Genomic DNA, 24896 nt, shown 5'->3' with positions numbered 1-24896 from the left:
TATATATATATATATGCCTAATTTTCGATTAGGCATAAATAGGTTTTTCCTAATATATCGCGGGCATATAGATATGTCACATTTTTCAAAAAGGACTAGCAAATTGATGTTATTATGAGAATTGTTATATATTAAGACTGAGAAAAAGAAAAAAAAAAAAGGAATAGAGGTCAGCTCATTTAGTGCAAAATTATTTAGTCATATGTTCATAAACACAATGAACAGAAAGTACCCTTATGGAAGATGAACTTTCTATGATTTTATCAATCGGTGATACTTTTCCCATTAGGTAAAAATATTTCATACTAATAAATTTTTGTTACAATGGAATAAAAATATTTGTAAAAGTGTATAATATAGCCTCCGTTTTTTTTTTTTTTTTTTTTTTTTTCCCCTTTTTTTCCTATTTTCTGCTTGTCCTTTTTTGTTTTTTCCGTATATTTCTTGCAAATAATTGGACTCCATTTAGGATGTGCATGGGGGCATATCAGTATATATGCTTACATAACCTTGCTTATCTATGAAACTTTTTTTTTTTTTTTTTTTTTTCTGTTGTAGAGTTACCATTTTTTAAATATTAATTTTTTCCCTCTGCATGCTGGTCTCTGAATGACACTGTTTGTTTAGTTTTGTGATTTCAGCATTGTGGCTTTAGCTTCCCCATTTTTGCCTCCCCATTTTTGCCTCCCCATTTTTGCTTCCCCATTTTTGCTTCCCCATTTTTGCTTCCCCGTTTTACTTTTTTTTGTCTTATGAATTCGCACAAACTTTGTTCACCTGTTTTCAAATAAACATATTCAACTCATTATGAATAAAAAAAAGAATTTTTTTTTTTTTTTTCTTTTTCATTTTCCCAATTTTACCGTTTAAAATTATCCCTTCTTCTCCTGACACCTATCGTGGAAATTTTTTTTCGATGAGGATTTTTCGACAAAAGGAGACATGTCACATATCTCGCAAACGCACATCCTAACCAATTGTTTTAAGTGCATACTGTTAAAAATTTTTCTTTTACACCATTTTTAGTAATATATTTGTGTTCAAAATTTGCACACACACACACATTGTGCACTTCATATATATATTTTTTCTTCTGTATGTATTAACAAAAAAATTGTATCTCATGTTTTAATCAAAAATGACCTTGACATTTGTGTCCTATTAGAAAGGGGAATATACTCCCCCTCCTTAAATGAAGTGTTATGTAGGCGCTGTTATTAGGTAAAAGATGGAATTCATAAGACGGAAAAAAATAAATTGTATCTCCAAGTTATGCCTTCATGTTATGTCACCAAATTGTGCGAAAAAAAAAAAAAAAAAACCTCAACCGTGGTCTTTTGTCTGCAAAATTAATTCACTAATCTGGCTTATATAAAAAATCAAGAATTTTTTTGTAATCTTAAAACTGAACTATATTACAAAAAGTGCAAGTGCCAACAAATTACCACATTTATGAAGAGTTCTTTCACTGAAAGAGAAGACAACGATCTATAGCCTTTTTGTTTGAAATGGTTTCACTGAAAAAAAACGGAAATTCAGGGGTGGATGAAAAAATTGAGCTCCTAGTGGGAATAATAAAACAGTGGACATGCAAGTAATAAAAATAGGGAGAAAAAGAAGTGAAGGGTGAAAAGTGCAGATGCAAGTGTACACCTACATGTGTACTACTCAAAAATCAAGCCCCATTTCCTGTGTATCAAAACATACACTCAATTTTGTAAACAGGTATGCTTACCGGATACTGGTCAAGGGGAAGGATGAAGATAAGGCGGAACATTAGTAAGGATCGATTTGTTCGCGAGCTCATTTTTATTCTACCAAAATGTAGTGAACAGGAGACACGACATTACACATTTGTTAGGGATACATTACTTATTTAGTTTTTTATTTTTATTTATTTTTTTTTTTTTATATATATATTATTATTGTTATCACTGTTATCATAATTAGTATTACTTTTATTTTATTATTTTTTATGTATTATTATTTTTACTTTTTTTTTTTTTTTTCTTTTTTTTTCAACCTTATACACTCTACGTGAACACACTGCAGCTACAAAGTCACCTTTTATAACCAAAGTGAAAATGAATCAATATCGAAATGTACAATCAGTGCGATATTTACCTTAACTGAAATATGCTCAGTGGGGATAGATCACTGTGATTATACATCTAATATTTGTGACAAATATTTTGTTTCTTTCAAATTTGAAAATGAAAATTTAGTACGCACTGTAGACATGTGCCTAAATTACGAAGCCTGGATTGATAAGTAAAATATAAAGAAAAAAAAAGTGGAGAAAATATTCTTCCATGAAAAAAAATTATTCATTAAAATTAGAAGACGTATTAAGAGTGTGAAGGGAGAAATAAATAAATAACTTATCCCAAAACTTTATAAAAATATTATCCTAAAATATAATATGGAAATTTTAACCGACCTTCGCTACAAATTAAAATTTATTTTATTTTTATTCTCAAATTATCACTTATCTTGTACTCACCCAAAAAAAAAAAATAAAAAAAATGTTCCTTTTTTCCACTGTTAGACTTATCAAGGATAAAGAAAAGCTGAGGAACAATATTGATCTATCATCAGAGTTATTAAAAAAGAAAGAACATATTTATTTATAATACTCCTATGTAGTAGTATAAGAGCTGTATTTTTTTTTTTTTTTTTCTTATTTTATTTTTCTCCACTTGGTATTATATTTTCCTTTATTTCTGCGTCCCGGATGCAGATTTATGAGGACGAGATTTGTTAAACCAGCTGATGAGAAAAACATCGAAATAATTTTGCAAAAAATTAAAGATGAAAGAGAAGAGGCTCGAAGAAGCAAGGAAGAAGAAAAAGAATTTAGAGAAAAAAAAAAAACATTTTTAAAAACAGAAAATATATTGCACAATAAAAAGACTTTCTTTGATGAAACCTATGAATTAGACAAAATAAATTCGCAAAAAGATTTGAACACAGATCATGGGAATAATGAATTAGAAAGAACAAGTACAAAAAATGTGGAGAATGAAAAATTAAATGAAGTTCTCTCATTTCTGAAGTCTAACTTGTACTTTTACTTTACGAATGTGGATATTAAAAGGAAAGGTAAGAGCAAATGGAAGAAAAAAAAAAAAAAAAAAAAAAAAAAAAAAAAAAAAAAAAAACAGAGGATAGTGGATGGAGGAAGAATAACCAAATGGGTTACATGATGAATCGAATAAACCATTTCATATGTCCATTCGCCCCTAATTCAATGCACATTTTTTTTAGGAAAACTGAAATATGACCATTACATAGAAATACTAAAAATGGTGAATTACAAAATGTGTATTAGTTATCGTCATGTGAATAATCAGAAGAGGAACGAACAAAAGGAAGAAAAAGATGGAGAATCAAGTGAGGAAAAAAAACAAATGCAAGGGGAAAATATTTTGTCAATTCCAAGCACCCCAGATAATTACCTTTTTTGCGAGTCAAGTGAAGAGTTGTGTTCCAACACGGACGACAGCTGGGAAGACGAAAATTTAGATATATCGAATATACCAAAAAATAACAAAAAAGGAATGAACAAAAATGATAAGAAGTGTATATTGAACCTTTTCAATATTAATAATAAAGAAGTATATTTAATTAAAGATATTAATATATATCAGAATAACAATTTTAATGGATGTAATATATTTTTTGAACTGGAAAATGTTCCTATTAATTCTGAATACTTCCTTTTTGATATAGACAATGAATATTGTCAATATATATACACTGATAATTATTACGATTTTTTACTATATGTTTCAAATGCTGATGAAGAAGACAATGGGCATATATACTACAATAATTACATAAATAATATACCCCAATATTTATATGAATTGAAAAAAAATAGAGAACATTTTAAGATTATTACTTTGGACAATTTGTTACTGTATAAACAGTTAATATACGCATGTTATGAAAATGAATTAAATTTTATGTATGAGACCTTTTTACACCAATTTAAGAAGTATGATTTATCAGATAGTGGATACATACATCGTACTCATTTAAAAAAAGTGCTGCAAAAAAATAATCACATAATATCCACACAGGAGTATAAATTGTTATTGCATATTTTCTGCTACAATGATGATAATTATGCAAACTACAGGGACATTAGGGAAATCATCCTCCGTTTGAGGTAGGGTGCGCTGACGGAGCTGATCCTTTGGAAAGCGATACAACAAAAAAAAAAAGAGACAAAACAGAACAGAATAGAACAAAAAAAAAAAAAAAAAATAAATAAATAAATAAAATAAGATTAAATAAAATGTGACTCTATCTATACTGTATTTTTTTTTTTTTTTCTTCTTTTCACATGTTATTACCCCCAACTTGCTACATTCCATGCAATACTTTTAAATTACGTGTACATGGTTATTATCACACCTTTTCTCATGTTTTCTAAGTGTGCATACTTATACTTATCTGTACACATACATTCCACCACGTCTTTCACTTCTTCCACGTCTTTCACTTCTTCCACGTCTTTCACTTCTTCCACGTCTTTCACTTCTTCCACGTCTTTCACTTCTTCCACGTCTTTCACTTCTTCCACTTCTTTCACTTCTTCCACTTCTTTCACTTCCCCCACTTGCTCAGATTCGAAGGCATCAGAAACAGCATTTTTGAAAGGGACAAGAAATTGTTACAAAGATATTTGTGCGAACAGCTAATAAAAAATAATCTGAAAAATAAAAAAAAGATACATATATTTGATTCTAAAAACGTTTTAGATTCATGTGATAAATTATATCTAAACAAAAATATCATCCACATTATTTTGTCTTCCCTTAATTTTGACGAAAATTTAGAATTAGACGTCTTATTATTTTTAAAAGTTTCTATCTCCATCATTATTAACAGCATCAAATTAGAAACGATGCAAATGATATACAACAAGATTACCGATGAGAAGCAGAAGAAGGAAGAATTTCAAAATGTTTCCCATACGGTCCATAAAGGTGAAATGGTTAGATAAAAAACTGGAATAACTGAATATAGAAAAAATGAATCGTAAGAAATATGACCTTTATTAAATATCACTAGAGTTTCGACAAGGTAACAGTGGAACACATCCACAGCTACTATTTATCATCTCTATGGGAAAAAGGAACACTCCATTTTCACAACTTTGCTACATCATATTTTACTTGTACCACTACACCCATATCTATGAACTGCATGTATCACATGCATATCAATAAGAATTCACTTTGCATACACACATGAACATTAACAAAATTATAGCAGACGAATATACCGGTGCTTGAATTAGTCGAAAGGACCTTAACGAAATTATTCAAGGTTCTGGATGAAAAAAACGAAGGTAAGGGAAAAAGTTGTACAGAAATACCTTTCCTGTGGAGACAAATTGAGGGGAAGCTGTAGATTCATCAATGTGCGCATCTACAAGAGGTCCCTCTGTACGTGTGCGTGGTGCTTGTTGAGATCCGTGTGCATGCTGTTTGTTCATACAATTTTTCGCATTAACTTGGCGACCTTCTCCCCCTTGGGCACCATGCAGACCATCTCAAAATAATCGATTTCATTGAAACACTGCTAGAATCAAATCAGAAAAAGAAAATTATTGACATTAAGGAAATATGTAAACTAAGCAAAAAGGAGTTACAAGGATTCGTAGCAGAAATAGATACGGAATCAAAAGCGGGAAACTATTCAAAGGAGCAAATAAAAGACAATAGAAATTTCGAGTTCTATAAAAATAGGAAAATTCATTATGCCTCACACATACATAAATGGTGCTCGAAAACGTATCAAATAAGGTAAATCTATAATGGGTTCTAATTTTTTTTCCCCTTTTTTTTTTTTTTTGTAAAGCTTAGAGAGAAATTAGAAATCTGAATCGTTTTCCATAAAAAAAAAAAAAATAAAAAAAATTAAATAATAAAATACATCGTGTTTTTAAATTATCCCAGTTTTAATGATTACATCCCTTTGTATGCACTAATTAAAGGGATAAAAGCGGGTTGATGCGATTGAGGGAAATGAGTAAAATCCTTCAATTTCCTACTATTACACCCTCTTCTGTCCACATAACAAAATAACAGATTTTGTTCACACCTACTAAGCATACACATATGAGTAGAACATCACAATATGGGAACTTTTAAATAAAATTTTCTTTTTCTTTTCAGATCATGCAAATATTACAGCTATTTTTTTAACTACCCCGATGACTTAATTGAACTAGATGTAAGGAAGAAAAATATGGAGGGAGGAAGGGGTGAGGGTGCGAATGGGGAAAAAATGTATACACTTGCATGCAGGAATTCTATGTTTATACTTGAGCCAAGTGGGGTAAAGAATCCATATACTTTTTGTATTTCCTAGGAAATGTATACTTATGACTTATGTATTTTTTTTTATTTTTTTTTTTTTTACTATGAACATTCAACATATCGACAGGAGGAAATAAATAAGGAGTTGTTGTTTTGCGAAGAGGAAAAGGAATAAAGATGGAGACAGGTCGATAAGGAGCAAAAACAAATAAAATATAAAGTGAAATAAAATAAAATGAGAAAATTGTGTCCCTGTGACGGGGAGAAAAAGTAAATTTTAAAGAAAACGTTAAAATTCAATTAATTGAAAAAATTACAAATTAAAAAATGGTTGAGCAAGTTTACATTTATTTGCATGCACTGGACGATTTTGCACAAAATTTCGCGAATCCCATCTCAATTATGGGTTAAAACATAAATAGCAAAAAATATGAAATGACTAAACTCAGGGGTTGAACACATGATGATATATATTATCAAAACTATGATCCTTGTGTGAATGCACAAGTTATGTAAACTGCCTCGTGTGCAGAGTTTATACCTAGAAAAAATTAACGATTAGGTATGTGTGCAGGTACGTGGACAGATAAATGTGCACATATTTGAACAGATAAAAATTTAAGTATTCGTGGAATTAGATAAAGGGACGTATCCTAATGTCGAAGAGAGAATTTATTTATTTCAGACCTATACAAAAATAAAAAAAAAAAAAAAACTTATGGCACAGATGCACACACAAAAAAAAACCTTTCCATGTTCCGCTTCTATACATTCCTTAGGGAAACATCTCATTTGGCAAAATTGATAAGAAGTGAATCTGTGGACAACATAACCTTATTTTGACATTTTGAGATTATATTCGAAACTTCCTTTGAGAGTTCTATTTTTTTTAATTCCATAAAAGCTGGATTATCCTTTACAGCTAACCCTATTAATTTGGCTACTTCAGCTTCTCCTTGTGCCTTAATAATTGTTGATTTTTTTTCTTGTTCAGCTTTTAAAACGATATATTTACTCCTTTCAGCTTCCTGTTGTGCTACTTGTTTAGCTTCAACAGCTTTTTCATATTCATTACTGAAACTTAAATGTGTTATTGATGCATCATCAAGAAGAATGTTAAAGTCCTTTGCCCTTTGAACTAATTGTTCTTGGACAGATTTGCTTACAACTTCTCTTTGTGTAATTAATTGAGAAGCATTATATTGTGCAACCACACTTTTTAATACTTCATTTATAATAGATGGTAACACCTTCTCATCATATTCTTTTCCTAAAGTTCTATATATCTCTACTAATTTGTTTTCATTAGGTCTGGACAAAACACGACAAGTTATATTAACCATTTGTAAATCTCTAGATCCTGTTAATGACATTAAAACTCTTGGCTTAGTTCTTACATCATAAATTATGCACCTTTCAAAATAGGGTATTAAAAAATGAGTACCTTCACCATATATTTTATTTGACAATCCAAAAAGTCTATTATATTTTATTGCTCTTTTCCCAGCTTCTACATTATATAAGCTGTTATTAAATAACCAACTACTGAAAGATGTTAATCCCAAAATTGCACCTACGCTTACTCCTACTTTTCCTATTCTTCTCAAATTATATATATCGAAATTCTGTGGATTACTCATTGTGACAGTTCCTTGTTATCCTAATTAACTTATTCTGGCAAAATGCACGTAAAAAAAAAATGTCGTACGGGTGGTGTGCGTCAAAATGGATGATAAAAAAAAAAAAAAAAAAAAAAAAGGAAAAAAATTTCGCGAATAAATGAGATACAGCTACAACCATCGAATGTGTGTTTTTGCCTTTACCAGTAATACTGTACTAGAGTAATCTATATATATAAACGATAAAAAAAATGAAGCGTTTCAATTATTGTTAATGTTAACAGAACATATGCGTGGGTATTTATGCTTATGTAAAACTGTCAAATTCACGTTTTGTTTTATGGGTCATCTACATATGCAATTATGGGCACGTTATTCAAATATAATCCGTATGTCGTTAAAAACGAGATACCCCATATTCCTAAGCCTTCAAATATAAATCTTTTATTTTGTGCGTACATTTGAGGCGGTAAAATTGGGAACGTTGTTATTTCAGGGAAGAATGTTCATAACTATGTTTACGTATATATAAACGTGTTGCACTTAAATGTATGAAAAAAAAAAAAATATATATACATTCGTTCATACAAGCGTTCATACATGCGTTCATTTATTCGTTCATACAAGCGTTCATACATGCGTTCATTTATTCGTTCATACAAGCGTTCATACATGCGTTCATTTATTCGTTAATACAATCGTTCATACAATCGTTGTGCATATATGAACACTTTTTATATAATAGGATGATGTCATAAAATGAAGCTGTTCCAAAATAACGTCATCTTTGCAATATTGTGGAAAAAAAAAAAAAAATGTAAACAAAATAATAATGTGTCAACTTGGCTGTGAAGAAGAAGAGGTATTTGCACGCAAGTAAAAAACATGGGCACCACAATAGCTTCGTTCCATATATACATATTAAGGTGTATGTATTTTTACATGTTCACATTTTTTTTTCACGTTTCCTAGATTTTCTAATCACATTTTCTTCTTTTATTCACATATATTAAATCATCCGTTATGTGTTTCGTAACTCTGTTAAGTAGGAATAAAAAGAACTTTGGGGTCAAATTGGGATCCTTTTTTTTTTTTTTTTTTTGGAGGGGTGCGGAGGGGAACTGAGAATAAACGTAACTATGCTAAAATGGGCATCACCAAAAAATACTAAATGGCTTTTGAATTATCTACATTCTTGTAAATTACCAAATTAAATGATTTGCAACACCTCTTCACCTTTTTTTTTTATTTTTTATTTATTTTGGTTCAAACTGCTAAGCATTAATTCGATTTTATTCACCCCGATCCTGGGACGTTTTCCAAAAAGACGGTTTCATATTAAAAAGGAAATTTACAAAATTCATTATGAGCATTTTATAGAATATAATTTATATGCCCATAGTTATGAATTTACATTTTTGCAAGTAAAAAGATTAGAACAATATATTTATTATTATTATTTTTTTTTTTTTGTTGTTGTGTGTATAATTATTTACGTATGTACATATTTACCTGTACGTTTTGCCATTTACACTAAGAAATGGTATATGTGTAAAATGTTCATTATATGTTTGGTAAAAAGGTGATATATTATAAAGTGAAACGAAATTTCTACTCTTCAAGTTGCATTTTTTTTTTTTTTTTTTTTTTTATTATTTCTTTTTCCTTTTTTTTTGCCATGAAAGCATGAAGTGTTCAGTTTTCATTATTCTTTTCACACCTCTGTCAAAAAAAGAGCAAATATCATTTATTTTCATAGGGAAATAATTTTGTACATATAACTATATGCACAAAGTAGTAACCTAAAAAAGAAAATGGTGTGGTAGCAAAACGCACACAATGCCATATGCATGGTGGTGTTTGAAAAAAAAAAAAAAAAAAAAAAAAAAAAAAAACTACCGAATGGTGCAAAATAAAGAGAGTATCTATATGTGCCCATTTTTCTTGTATGCACATTCAATTATGAAACTCAGGTGTTGTACAAGTGTTACGGTGAAAATAATTCTTACGGCATTCAGTCATTTTGTACACTTACTGTCTTTTTATTTTATTTATTTATTTATTTATTTTATTTTTATTATTTACTTTTTTTTTTTTTGAGTTCCCCTAGTTGTCCATTACAATAATAGAATATTCTCTTTAAATTACAAAAGGGAAACAAGTAGACTTTCTATTTTAAGCATCAATTTTTTTTTTTTTTTTTTTTTTTTTTCACCCCCCCCCCCTATAGATTGAACCCCATTGGCAAATACACCTCATTATAAATTTTGCCTTTAATGAACTGATCTATTTTACGAGAATTCGTGCTTTACGTGAACATACATTTACTTCATCTGTAGACTTCTGCGCTTATTTTATTTATTTAATTTTATTTTTTGGAGCTTCATACTTTAGTATATTAAAATGGAAGAAGATAATCTTAATAGAACACATGAAGTTAAAAAAGAAAAGTATTCAAATAAAAAAAACTACTGCAAAGTAAGCACATAAAATTGTATTCTTCAAAAAAAACGCAGCACATGGTTATGTATGCCCCTTTAAAATTTTGTTATATGTCAGTAAGGGGAAGTTATAAATCATAATTTTTTCGCAAATCACCATTTGGGATTATGTAGTAGATGATACTATACACGTGCCCTCAGTTGCAGCAAGTGATTACCAAAATAAAAAGAATTTTTATGCACTCATTTGTTTTTTTGTGTATAGTCATATTTTGTTACACACTTCTCATTTAGGAGGTGTTTAAAGTACATTATGGATGATCATGCATTGCTTAAATTTGTTTTATATATACATACATACGTACGTACATTATATATACATTTTTTATAATCATATTTTATACTTCTTAATGGATTTTGCCTTGAATCCATGGTGGTCTTTTATTGTACTTTTTAAAAAAAAAAAAAAAAAAAAAAAGTTGGAAGAGGAACACGTTTTCACTTTGTTTATATTCATTTCAAAGAGCACCACTAGGGTCATGATCTTTTATTTTTCATTTCCCACACATGTGTATACGTTTTTGAATGATAATCCAACGCTTGATGGAAGGCTTATTCTATGAATACATAAAAACATACATTGGATTTTGTATTGATGCATTTACTTCTTTTATCTGCCGATTGTACCATTATACACAGTCTACATTAATGCTAAGGTCGTTACGCTATTGTTGATTCTCATTTTATATTATCCTTATGAAATGTAAAAAATATAGGAAAAAATGATCGTGTAAAAATTATGTTCCTACGTTTTGCATTGTTTATTTATTTTTTCTTTTTTTGACACGACGTTTTATTTTGAGTACATAAACATATTCATGCTTTAATATATATATATAAATACGCTCTTTATTTTATTTTATTTTATTTTTTTTTTTTTTAATTTTTTTTTTTGCCGTATGCGTTGCTATTATTGTATTGTTATTTTATTTTATTTTTAATAAGCCCAATCTATGTTTAAGTTTCAGATGACCAAAAGAAACTATAAAAGCAATATAGAAATAGAAGTTATTAGTGTTTTTATAAGTTTATGACCTAGTTTTATATAAAGATTAATCTATACATGTTTGTGGATTTTTCCTTTTTTTTTTTTTTTTTTTTTGTCAATTGTATTTTCCTTATATGAGAATAACTACAAAAATAGTTTTTTTTCCCCATATAGTTATAACATGAGAGTATAAATATTTAATTGAAATTATTTTATACATGAAAAGATAGTGTTTTTCTTGCACATTTTGTAAATGTCATTTCCTCCATATTCATATAAGCTATTTTATTGTAGTTTTTGTATCCTCTTGTACATATGCATATTTATGAGTATAATTATACACACATTTATCTTTCCTTTTACGACTACTGTTGTGTGTAGATATATAAGCATAAGCCTGAGCTCGTATGTATATATATATATATATATATACATATACGTATGCATATGTATTACACATTCTCATATATGATGGTATCAATGGAATATATGTATATAGGAGATTTTCTTTTTCACATAGACGCACAATGACTTGACATGTATACATATATCATTTGAAATTTTACTCGTTACGATTATGTTGTAAAGAAATATTTACAGTATAATGTAGAATTTTTATAATGCATAGACAATTACCTATCATTTTTTTCGTAACAACATGGCTATTTTAATGGAACAATTTATGAATATGTATTGTAATGTGTTTTTTTTTTTTTTTTTTTTTTATCATTTTTTTACCCTGTCATTATGAGAGAACAAATGTGTAATTTTTCATATATGTAATATGAAATTACTATACATATATTTTCTCCATAATGCACCACATGAGAAAGAGCATATGTATGTCCAAAGCGAGATAAGTATAAATAATGCCCTCAATGTTAATAGAGTGCTTACGAAATTTTATTATATTTTTTGTTTCCTCCGTGCAAATTTAAACCCTTTTTGTTAATTGTATGACTAATTCACGTATTATTATTCGAACATGGTAAAAAGACAAGAATAATGGAACAAATTTGTCTAATATCATTTCTCACAATTGTTTGTTTAATCTTGTTTGATGTACTTATTTACCCCAATTGAACTCTTTGTTGTTATAAGGTGAGCTATAATGTGTGCACGTGAAAATAAGCACTTTATAGGGGAAATTTACCTTCGTTATTCACGAATATTTGATTGGGTATTCATTATCGATACCAAATGTGAAAAAATGAAGACTATTTTGGCGTTACTTTGTTTTTTTCTTTCCTTTTGATTACGTTTCTATTCATACTAGTAAAAAATGCAATATGTTATAATGGAACAAAAATAATTTTTAATTATTTCGCTCATTTATATGTCTTTTTATTTCGCTAACTGTAAAATGTATCTATTTGAATGCTGTTCATAATTTCCATTTTTTTTTTTTTTCCTTTTGCACACATGTAATTTTTTTGAGAAAGTCCCATTAGATTCACATTTCATGAGCTATACATTTGGGATAAATTTTTTAAACTTTAATTGATATTTCAATTTTTTTTTTTTTTTTTTCTCCTTTTTTTTTGTTATATTGTAAAAATGATCTATTATAATTAATTTTCAATTAATTATAAACATATATATATTACGATATATATATATATATATTTTTTTTTGTAATTTCTTTAAATCATACCACACTAATTTTAATTTTTGAATATGCTTAATTTTTGCATAGTTTTACTAATTTTCCTTTCAATTGCATTTACATGGATATGTAAGATATAAACGTACAGGACCTACATCTTTTTAGATACGTAGGCTTATTCGATAACGAACAAAATTGCAATAATAGCATTTTACATAGCTCTTAGTTTTGTGCGTGGAAACTTTACACGTGTACGACAAATTTGTTAATATCTATCTACATGTGCGATTTTATGAAGTTTCGTTTTTTTATATACATATCTCGTCCTAGTCTTTTCAAATGGGAACTGACATTTTGTTTTATGTTTTTACCCCACATATATATTGTACCATAATAACATATTTATATATATAAATTTGTGCATACGACTATTTCTGCTTCAAACAGATATTATTCCACCTACCCTATACATTTGCATGCCACAAGAACACTTAAATTTCGATAATGGAAGCAATGTTTTTGTAGGTTTATTGTTTTGCTGAATATTCATGACAAAAGGTCGTTTTTTCGCAAGCTATTTTAAATAATATTTTTTTTTTTTTTTTTGTATATCTTTCGAATTGACAAAAGGGGTATTATTTGTATATTCATACATGTGTACGTGTACGAAGAACAAATATTATTTGCATATATGTGTATACATAAATATATACAGATATATTGAGTTATAAAAAGAATATATATATCTAATTGGTAAGTTTTTTACCCTGTACCCATCAACATTCTCGTTGCCTTTTCATCCTTTACAATTCCCCATTTTACGCAATTCAAATGAAAAAAAATTACATCTTTGTAATTAATAAATATTTGTATAATTTTTAAAATATGAGAAATTCTATTTTGTTTCAAAAAGATTATTTGGCTTCATAAATCTCTTTTTGTGTATTGAAAATAATAATTGCATATATATATATATATATATATATATATATATATATATATATATATATACATACATGTGTTGACTTATCAGGAGCGTGTATATATATATGTGCTATATTCGCAAAGGTGTAAACGTTCATAACTGTTTTCATCAACTAGAGCATACATACAAAATATGTAAAAAAGTATAAACCTTTTGAATATACATATATTGTATAACATATTATAATACCATGAATGATGACCTTTTCAATTTCCTATTTACTATATACGATAAACTTGTTTAGATAATTGTAAATTTTTTTTTTTTTTTTTCCATTTTTGACTTTTTAATTGCGTAGGAGTTCGTAGCACAAAATTTTAAATTATTTTCAATCACGAATTTTTTAAATGTAACATTTTTCAAGTGTATTTAAATTAGGAAAATTTTCTTCCTTTTTTTTCACTTTTTAATTCCTATCGCGCGATTTCATATCTCTTCATACATTTGTTTTGAGGTGAATAAAATATATACAAGTATTAGAATATATATCATTAGTAGGGATTTATGATGTATAAGGTTATGTTTTCTTAACATTTTGAATATGTATATATATATACATACACATATATATATATATATATATACACCGCAAAAATTGAATGTTTTTTTTTTTTTTTTTTTTTGGCATTACCTTTATTACCTTTCCCCTCATACCCCCCCTCAATTTATCCATGCACTATTTTGAAAAAAAAAACAATTTTATTTTTAATAAAGAGAACCCTTACCTTTTTTCCCCTTTTGAACAAAATTATTGCTTTTCTTTCTTTACATAAAAAGAAAAAATAAATAAAATAAAAAAATAAATAAACAAAAATGTAAAAAGATATATTTAACCTCATACCTGTTGACATGTTATGAATTCACCTGAAATAATGAAAATCGCGAATTAAAAAAAAAAAAAAAAAATTTTAATTGTGTTACGCATATACATATATATACAATATACTGTATATGTAAAATAATGCATGTAATATATATATGTACGTTTATGCTGGTATAAACATGCATACATTACGATAGTTAAATAACTATTGTTACTGTTACAATTTTTTTCTTACCATTTACTCATGTTCTTATATATATGCAGGATATATATACATATATAGCATTGATGGTGAGCAGCCTGTGGGAATACGGAAATGCTAAAAATTACAGGAATTAAAACAGTTACTTATATATATATACATATATGTATATATATATTTGTAGCAAAAATATTATGATAAACGTTTTAACAACTTGGTGCGAATTTATCAAACAATGATGAATTGAAGCCCTTTTTTTTTTATATGCACATTACGTAACCGCCTTTTTTTTTGACTCAGGGATATTTTTAAAATTATAACAATTTGATTGTGACTGATTTTAATTTCCTCTCGTTTAACTGCTTTAACACGTCATTTAAAAAATTAAGAAGCTATTGAAAATTATTTGCAAAAATACGGAAAACATAGGAAAAATCGAAAAACGTGGAAAAAAATTTGCAAATAATTGTAAACGTCTCCAATTTGTTGGGGATTTATTGCAAGGCTTAAGAAGGCGGAACCGAAGAGCCATATTATGCAAGTGGGTTAAATTATTTCCACAGCAAAAAACGTAAAGCAAAGAAAAAAAAAAAAAAAAATACAGCGTCACAAAATTGAACGCAATTTTTATTTTACCTTTACCAGCTGCAAGAAAACTAAATACTGAAAAATAGAGATGATTGTATCAATGGAATAATATAAACAATAAAAATTAAGAGAAAAAATAAGCAAACACAAAAATTATATACAGATTTACGCACACATTTACATATATATGTATGTGCATATGCAACGAAGTGGAAATTTTATTGCACCTTGGTTAAACCATATTTTCCCCAACCCCTCCTCCCTTTTCTTACCCTTTTTTTTCCGACTTAACACCATATGATGAATATTACACAAAAATATGATGAATCCTTTCCATGCACATTATTAACAACACACGAAATTAATTGGGGAATTTATGAATCCTTTATAGAATATGAAAAAACGAAGTTAATAAATTTTAATCAGCAATTACTGAAAAATGTAATTATCGAGATATTATTATTAGAACATGTGAAAAGGGTAAATAAAGGAGAATTAAAAAATTGTCACTATGGTGAAAAAGTGTTTAGTAATAACGCACATATAAATAAAGGGAACAATGAGTATAATTCACAAAAAATTCCTTCAACTAATCATCACACATGTTGTAAATACGCAAGTATAAAAAATGGGGAATGCTATGATATCAAATGGAAACATGGAGAATTATGTTGCCATTTGGATTACAGTATTTATTCTTGCCGTGCACAATGTAGAAAAGATGACGATTCACAAGATGGGAATTTTGTAAAGAAGGAAGAATGCTATATAGAAAGGAAAAACAAGAATCCCGCAAAAAAATATAATATTAAAAGGGTAAAGCTAAAAAGTTGTATTGCAAGGATTGGACTCAGAAATAAGAACCGAATTAGAATCTATAGTATCAACCGTAACCAGATTCGAAGCAGTAGTTCTCTTTGCAAGATATTGGATACACGTGAAAGTCAAAAGGACGCAACTTTGAGAACTTACAGTTTAAGCGAATGTACTCAGAATAAGTTAATTCGTAACCATGGAAACGAAGAAGAAACTTTTTCTAGTATTATGCAAAATGAGAAGAAACATTCGGGGAATATAATAGAAAATGAAGGAAATTCTTCGAATCAGCTTATCGCTGTTCCATGTGATAGGAAAAGTTGGTCATCTAATAATAAGAAGAACGATGTATACTATATTTTAAATGAAATAATTAAATCCGATTTGGTAGATCATATCTATTCGTTATTAAAAATGATGAATAACATTTATTTTAACGTAATTCTTTCAGAAGGAAGGAAGAAGATGTACATATACCACTTGACGAATAGCTTACTTGGTTATGATAAACACAATGGTGAATTATGCATAATGGATGAAGTAACATGTTACAGGAGTATTTATAGGACTTGTAGAAAAAACAACAATAGGAACTTGCTTATCCAGAGAGATATAACAAAAAAAGAATCATTTAGAAACCTCATTAATTTTATTATCTGGAAACAACGTATTATCAATATGAAGGACTTAATAAAAAAGACAACTTTTCCATTTGAAGATATATATAAAAAATTTTACAAAAACATGAAGAAAAAGAATAGAATAATAAGCGATGCCTTTTTTTTATATTATGAAATTGTAATGTTAATATATTATTTCTTTATCTTGGAGAAGAAGGATTGTTTTTTTCCTAGAAATATTATGCTAAAGTATATCCTTTTTAGCGTATCCGTTTTTGTCAGAACATCTGATAATAATATACTTATGAAAAAAGTGCAAGCATGCACTGATACACCAAAACACTATTTTCCCTTTCGCTACCTTGTAAAATATGATGATTTTTTTTTAAAAATAAATTACCAGTCAAAGTACTTTCCTTTTAAAATTTATTTTATTAACAATAGGGAAATGGAAAAGTGTGACATTATTATGTGTAAAGTTGTTGCATTTTACAAAATGAAGCACAAAATTGATTTTTTGTTTAATATACTTATTGCAGATATATATATGAAACAATGTGATGATTTCGATTGTGAAAAATATTACTTTGAAAATCTTGTGGATATATGTTTATCATACATTTTAACTCCGCTTAGTAGTAATCTTAGTAAAGGTATACCAAATGAAGGAAAAATACATGACAGACATGGTGTGATTTTTTTAAGCAAGTGCATAACTAATAGAATTAGCAATAATTATGATATATCCTCCTTATTTGGAAAGCTTATTGGGAAAATGAAATGTACAAATGAAAACACCTTCAGATTGACGAGAAAGGAAAAAAAAGGTTATTTTTGTTTTATACATAAGGAAAGAGATTTGAATGATTACTGCAGTAAAAAGAACAAGGCATGTGCAGGGGCCAAAGGAAAGTGCATATTTTCCCCCATAAAAGAATACAATTGTGGATACAATATAGGGATACATAACCAAAGTTCGGATAAGACAAGTTATAACAACCCCAGCAGAGATAACATTTTATGTGCAAAAAATGTTTTTAAAAATATGATGATTGTATTTTTATCCCTCAATATGGAAGAAAAAAAATTAAACAATGCTGCACGTGTTCGTGTTAAAAAGGCTGCAAATCCTTTTCTTCCTATTGCTCGTTCAGGAAAAACAGCCAATCGAAAGTTGACAAAATGGTTTGAGGACCTTACCTCTTATTGCATCAGTAATAGCGGTGGAAACAGCAATGATAGCAATTATTCAAGCGGATATTCAAACAGCAACTATAGAGGAAATAATCCCAACAGCAACAGTAACAGTGGAGCGAGTAATTATGGAGGTATGAAAGGTTCAGGGTATAGCAGTGGTGGTGCAGGTGGAAGCGGTGATAAAAACGAGGAAAATGACAACAATAATAATAATAGTAATAATAATAATAGTAATAATAGTAATAATAATAATAGTAATAATAGTAATAATAACAATAGTAATAATAATAATAATAGTAATAATAGTAATAATAATAATAACAACAACAACAATAATAATAATAATAACAACAACAACAGTAATAACAACAGTAATAACAACAGTAATAACCATAGTAAAAATGTACACAAAGATCAAGAGGATGAGGAACAGGGTTATATGAATAAAAATAAAAACGAAAGTAGTAGTAACAATATAGGAAAAGGCAAGAATATAAATAATCAGGTTTATGGGAATAGTAGCAATGATGCATCAATGAATATGCCTGAAATGAGATTGGATAATACGAACCAAATGTATAACAACCATGACAGGGATAACCCAAACAACATAATGAAAGGAAAATACACTGATAATATTATAGGGAATATGGAAAATGTATACAAGAATGATAACAATTGTAGTAGTAAAAACCTTAACAATGCAGGGAAAAATGAGAACCCTTTTGCGCTTGGAGAAAATAATAAATCAATTGGAATACATAGAAATCCTGCGAACACTCTAATGAACAAAGGGTGGACAGGTGCAGAGGTGAATAATTCTAATATAAATTTTATGAATTACATGAATAATCATAATGCTAGAGGAAATGTCAATAGCAACATGGTTCCTCCATCGACGGCTGCAGTAAATAATAGTAGAATGGGGGGAAATGTATCGGTGAATCACATGATGAATTTCACAAATATGTTTATGGGTGGTGGATCCCCAGGAGCAACATCTGGTGTAGCAACAGGTGTGGCACCTAGTCTGACATCTGGTATGGCAACAGGTGTAGCAACTGGTGTGGCAGGGAATATACCTCCACCACATGGATCACAAAGTAGCATGAGTAGTGGCGTAGGTGTTGAAGCATTAGATAACATGCAAAACATGAAGCAATCAGGAGGATTGCAAAAGCACAAGCTCAATCAGTACATGCCTTCGACACAAAGTGTAGGAGATAACAAAATGGTGAATTCACAACAGCATAGTAGTAGCAGCACTAGTAGTAGCAATAACAACATGCCGCTGAATAATATGCTGCCGAATCAATTGCATCAGCAATTTCAAATTCAGCAACAGATGCATTTACAGCACTTATTCTATCAACAGAATCTACACCCATATAATATGATGCAACAAAATAATTTAGGAAAATTTCCAAACCAGCGAGGCGCTATGCAAAAGCAGTCAAATGTTTCTATATTAAAAATGCCCCATATGTTATCTATGAACTCAGGTGATCAGAGAAGTAATTCCATTTCTCAAAAAATGCCAAGACATGTAATGAACCAAATGGATTCATCAAGTAGTTTACGAAGAAGTGGGAATGCATCAAATATATCTTCCATAACAAATCCGTCCAGTCATGTGAGTTCTATGTCGTTGAAATTTCCATACAAAAATAGTAGCTCATCACAACATATGGGTAGTTCAAATAGTAGTAATAACAACAATTCTAGCAACAGTGGAGGAAATAACCTTTCGCAGCAAAATCAAGTCGGAACACAAAATTTACAATATCAACATAACATGCAGAATCCAAGTAACAATTTGAATCACAATATAGCGAATAAACAAAGCATGCAGCATAGCTTATTGCAGGGCCCACAACAGAATATGTCACACCTTTTATCTAGTAAGCAAAATTCCCAGCAGTTATTACTACAACCATCGATTTCGTCCAATCAGTCAAACTCACAACCCTTACCAGCATCATCCAATCCTCAGAAGGTGATACCACAACTACTTCAACATAAGCAAGGGGTTCAACATCAACAGGGGGTTCAACATCAACAGGGGGTTCAACATCAGCAGGGGGTTCAACATCAGCAGGGGGTTCAACATCAGCAGGGGGTTCAGCAGCAAATGGTTCCTACATCGAAAACCATGAGCACGACTAACATATCTGGTTCCATTAATAGACAGCCCAGCCATGTATCATTTTCAAAGGCACCTTTAAATCAGCAAAACATGCCTCCATTCATTCATCATAATCCTGCACAGATGTACCAACAGCAGCCTCCATTTTTTCAGAGAACATCATCAGCCCCTCAGAATATTGTACACCATCAAAATGCAAATGAGTGTATGCAGAATCCTTACATGCAGCATCAGTACATGCTTCAGCAGTACCAGTTGACACCACAGCAGATGTATATGCAACATCAGCAACAGAAACCACAACATATGCTGCAACACGCACAGCAGAATATGCCACCATTGCACATGCATGTGCAGAAGCAAGGCATATCGCAGATGCAACAGAATATGAATTACCTGCATCAGCAACAACAAATGCAGATGCATGCACAAAATGGAACAAACTTACCACAACATACTAATTTACCATTCAGACAGAACATTGCGCAATCGTACCCACCACACATACTTAAAGAGAATATGTTTGCAGGAAATAACAATTTTGAATTATTGGAGAATATGAATGATATGCAAAGAATGAATAGATCAATTATTAAAGGTCATGCAATGGAAATATGCAACAATAACAATATATCATTAGAAGGAGCCATAGAAGAAGATATATTTGATAGTAATTACCATTGTGATATTTGTAATAAAGATATAACACATGCAATTAGAATAAGATGTGCTGAATGTATTGATTTTGATTTATGTGTAAATTGTTTTAGTAGTGGAAAAGAAATGAAATCAGAAAAATGTGAACATTACAATTATCACAATTATATACCTATCCCCAAATATGATTTCCCGTTATATAAATTGAATTGGAGTGCAGAAGAAGAGTTACTATTACTTGATGGAATAAGTAAATATGGATTTGGGAACTGGGAGCAAGTAGCAGATTTAGTAAATTCAGCAGCAAAAATTACAAAAACAGATAGAGAATGTGAAAAGCATTATTATAATTATTATTTGAAATCTAATTGTGCACCATTGCCTGACAATAAAAGATTATTAATTAAACCGGATGGAAGCCCATATGATATTGAACATTTGGTAGAAAAAGATATGAACGAAAATGATGATTATGTACAACCAAAATCGAAGAAAAATAATAGAACGCAAATTATTGGTTATTGGCCATTGAGAGGAGATTTTGATATTGAATATGATAATGATGCAGAATTGCTACTAGCCGATATGGAATTTAAGGAATCAGATTTACCACAACAAAAAGAACTAAAATTGCAAGTATTAGAAATCTACAACTCCAAATTGGATGAAAGAATATATAGAAAACGAACGGTTATAGAAAGAGGATTGTTAGACACGAAATATCAAATGCAAAGAGATAAAAAGAGAACGAAAGAAGAAAAAGAATTATACACTGCATTAAAACCCCTGTCAAGATTTCACTCACCACAACACCATGAGTATTTTATTCAATTATTGTTAGAAGAACAAAAACTTCGCCAAAGATTAACAAAATTGCAGGAATGGAAAACCTTGGGTTTACAGAACATCGAACAGGTGCAAGAATATGAAGTTGAAAAAAGCAGAAGAGCTAAAGAAACCGTAAAACAGCAACAGCAACAGCAGCAACAACAACAGCAATTGCAGGACAACTTGGAAAAAGTTGGTGCAAAATCTTTGAAATCTAATAAAAAGGAGTGTAAGATTAAACAGAAAGATGAAGAAGAAATCGAATATAGTAAAAAATTAAACATAAATACATTCGTAGAACTTGATTTATTAAACGAAAAGGAAGTTGAATTTTGCAAAAATATGAAACTACCCATTTTATTTTTCCTACTAATTAAAAGATTACTAATAATGGAGATTAGTAATAGCAATTTAAATATGTTGAAAGATATTAATGAGCTAAAGTTGAAGGGATATAAAGTAGGTCAGTTATACGATTTTTTCCTAAGCTTTGATATAAATCAGAAAGAAGAAATTTTGAACAATAATGGAAATACTAACCTTAAAAATTCCTACATAAGAAAAAATGAGGACAAAAGGAAAAAACTCAGAACAAATTATGACTATAATAATTGTAGTAAGTCCGAAAAGGTTGAAGTAGATAATACTAATGATAATGCTGGGAATGCAGGCGCTACCCCAAATAATGCAGCTAATAACTACACAACATCCAATGTCAATGAAATATTCAGCAATAACAATGGCACGCAAACAATCAAAAATAGTATAACCAGAGAAAATGCAAATCTAGATAAAGCGAAAATAACCCAACAGGTCATCGAAACGAACACAACAGTTTTGAAGGAAACATATACAACAACAGATCAATTCAACAATAATATGATATACACGAATTCCCAATCTGTGGAAAAAATAAATGAAAAAGATGAAATAAACCTTGGATTAAATGATAATGGAAAAATTGCTAAAAGCAATTCTCCTTTACACTCTTCTACAGAAGGAGGAAGTGTTTTAAGGGATAAACAGTCCAGAGAAAGAAAAGTAAAAAAAGAAAAGGACGAAAAAAATTTACATGATTCCTTGTTAGATTTTAAAGAACCTGAAATTGTAAATAGTATCAATGAAGAAGTGAATCAGGACATTTCAGAAAAATTGTCAGCAAATGCTAAAAAAAAAACAAACTTAAAAAAAAAAGGAGGAAATATTACTACAACACTTGAGGATGAAAAAGGCATTATTATTAATTCGAAAAAATCGGGATTTGTTGAGAAAACTCAAGAGGAAGTGAAAGACATCTTAGTGAAGGATGAAAAAAGAGAAACACAAAAAGTTGATGACGAGAAAGTAGAACTTGCTAAAATGGATGATGATAAAATGGACAAATATAATGTCCCAAGCCCTTCCAGGCAGCATGACGTAGAAGATGGTGGTGAAGAAGAGGAATATTATGATGTGGATGATCACGTGGATGATGACGTAGACGAAAGAGAAACAAACGCAGATGCAGATGAAGATGAAAAAAAGAATATAAAAAAACACACAAAGAACAAAATGGAATGTAAAGAAGAAAGTCCAGATCTTATCAGCACAACGAAAACAAATTTAGGAGATAGCAATTCCAGCATTGAATTAGTGAAAAGTTCAAGTAATACAAGAAGAAAATCAAATGAGAAAATTAAGGATATCTCTTCATCACACTTTAAAAGTAGTCAAAATAAGAAAAAATCAATTGAAACAAATATAAATGAGGAAAAAGGGAAAGAAACATCCAGTAGTAGCATAACGAATAACAAAGATCATTCTTTAGGTATATTGAAAAAATCAGCTCAAAAGAATAATGATAATGTTACTAGTGATGAAATTTTTGAAAATAATTCGAAAAAGATGAACAGTAATAAATCCAGGAAAGGTAATGAGTATGATTTAAGTAAAAATGTGCCAAGGGTTAGTAATATTTTAGATATAGAAAATGACAGTAGTTGTGTTGATGAATTTGACCTAAGTATAGAACTGGATGAAAAATTACACAAGGAAGAAAAAAAACTAACCTCCTCTCCCACTTCTTCTTCAACATTAAGTAAAAATGATAAAAATAACAAACGTAATATACTAAAGAATGATAATTTGAACATAGAATTTGCATCTTCAAGCATTGACACAAAAGATAATGACTCTAAAAAGGACAAAAATGACGATGAATATTTGAAGAAGAAATTATCAAAAAAAAGAAAAACATCTGTTAGTAGTTCAGTTCTCAACCCGAAAAAGTCCAAGTTGTGATTTTGCTTTTTGAGCAACCATTCAAGTTTGTACTAGTAGCATATGACTTAAAGGCTTCACATGTGTTGTACGTGTATACTCAAACATCCGTGTCATCTCTGCACGTACGTATTTATACATGAATATATATATATATATATATATATATATATATATATATATATGTATATACACATGTGTATATATAACCCCCTGAATAATTAAAATGAGATGTGCGGATTAATTATTCCACATTAATAGAAGCGCACCTTTTGAAAATGTAGCATCGCAAATATGAATTGTTTTATGCATATTATATTGCTTCATTAACGAAAACTATAACACACGTACAATTTTTTTTTCTTATTTTTTTTTTTTTTTTTTTTTTTTTTTTCATTATATAAAACCACCATTGTTACTCTTTTTAAAGGCCTTTTTATTAAACTTTTCATGGTGTTAATGTAATATGTCACTTTTACATTCATATAATTTCAACAGTACAGAATTCGTGCGTGGAGAGGAGGAGGAAGAAAAGAATAGATATAATAATAGGGGGGCTACGGCTATATCTATGCACTCGGAACACGTGCATATTACCATCTCATGTTAACCATTTGAGGATTCATGACTATCATTATTTAGTCAACAATATAAAATTCTTGTTCAGAAAAGAAAAAATTCTAAAAAAAAAAAAAAAAACGCATGTTATTAATTATCTCGTTTTAC

The 24896-nt window shown here is 29.2% G+C and overlaps 3 protein-coding genes across 3 annotated transcripts; 2 read left to right on the top strand and 1 right to left on the bottom strand.

Moving 5' to 3' along the window:
- Positions 1-1508: 1508 nt before the first annotated feature.
- On the top strand, positions 1509-6510 carry PGO_081370 (hypothetical protein, conserved; the record flags this gene model as incomplete). The annotated part of the gene is made up of 11 exons (XM_028687359.1): positions 1509-1594; positions 1726-1779; positions 2053-2271; positions 2549-2599; positions 2741-3102; positions 3268-4174; positions 4636-5005; positions 5287-5362; positions 5561-5819; positions 6192-6249; positions 6463-6510. The coding sequence occupies 11 exons, from the start codon at positions 1509-1511 to the stop codon at positions 6508-6510; spliced, it is 2490 nt and encodes an 829-aa protein (XP_028543160.1).
- Positions 6511-7123: 613 nt separating this feature from the next.
- On the bottom strand, positions 7124-7975 carry PGO_081360 (prohibitin; the record flags this gene model as incomplete). Its single annotated transcript, XM_028687358.1, has 1 exon — positions 7124-7975. One exon carries the CDS (start codon positions 7973-7975, stop codon positions 7124-7126), a length of 852 nt encoding a protein of 283 aa, XP_028543159.1.
- A 7969-nt stretch (positions 7976-15944) lies between these two features.
- On the top strand, positions 15945-24191 carry PGO_081350 (transcriptional coactivator ADA2; the record flags this gene model as incomplete). Its single annotated transcript, XM_028687357.1, has 1 exon — positions 15945-24191. The coding sequence occupies one exon, from the start codon at positions 15945-15947 to the stop codon at positions 24189-24191; it is 8247 nt and encodes a 2748-aa protein (XP_028543158.1).
- Between the last annotated feature and the right edge of the window lie 705 nt (positions 24192-24896).

This window comes from Plasmodium gonderi (genome assembly GCF_002157705.1).
Source record: "Plasmodium gonderi DNA, contig: Chr08, whole genome shotgun sequence".
NCBI classification, from domain to species: domain Eukaryota; phylum Apicomplexa; class Aconoidasida; order Haemosporida; family Plasmodiidae; genus Plasmodium; species Plasmodium gonderi.
Note: the sequence above shows the minus strand (reverse complement) of the source record. Positions and strands in the feature narration are given on the sequence as shown.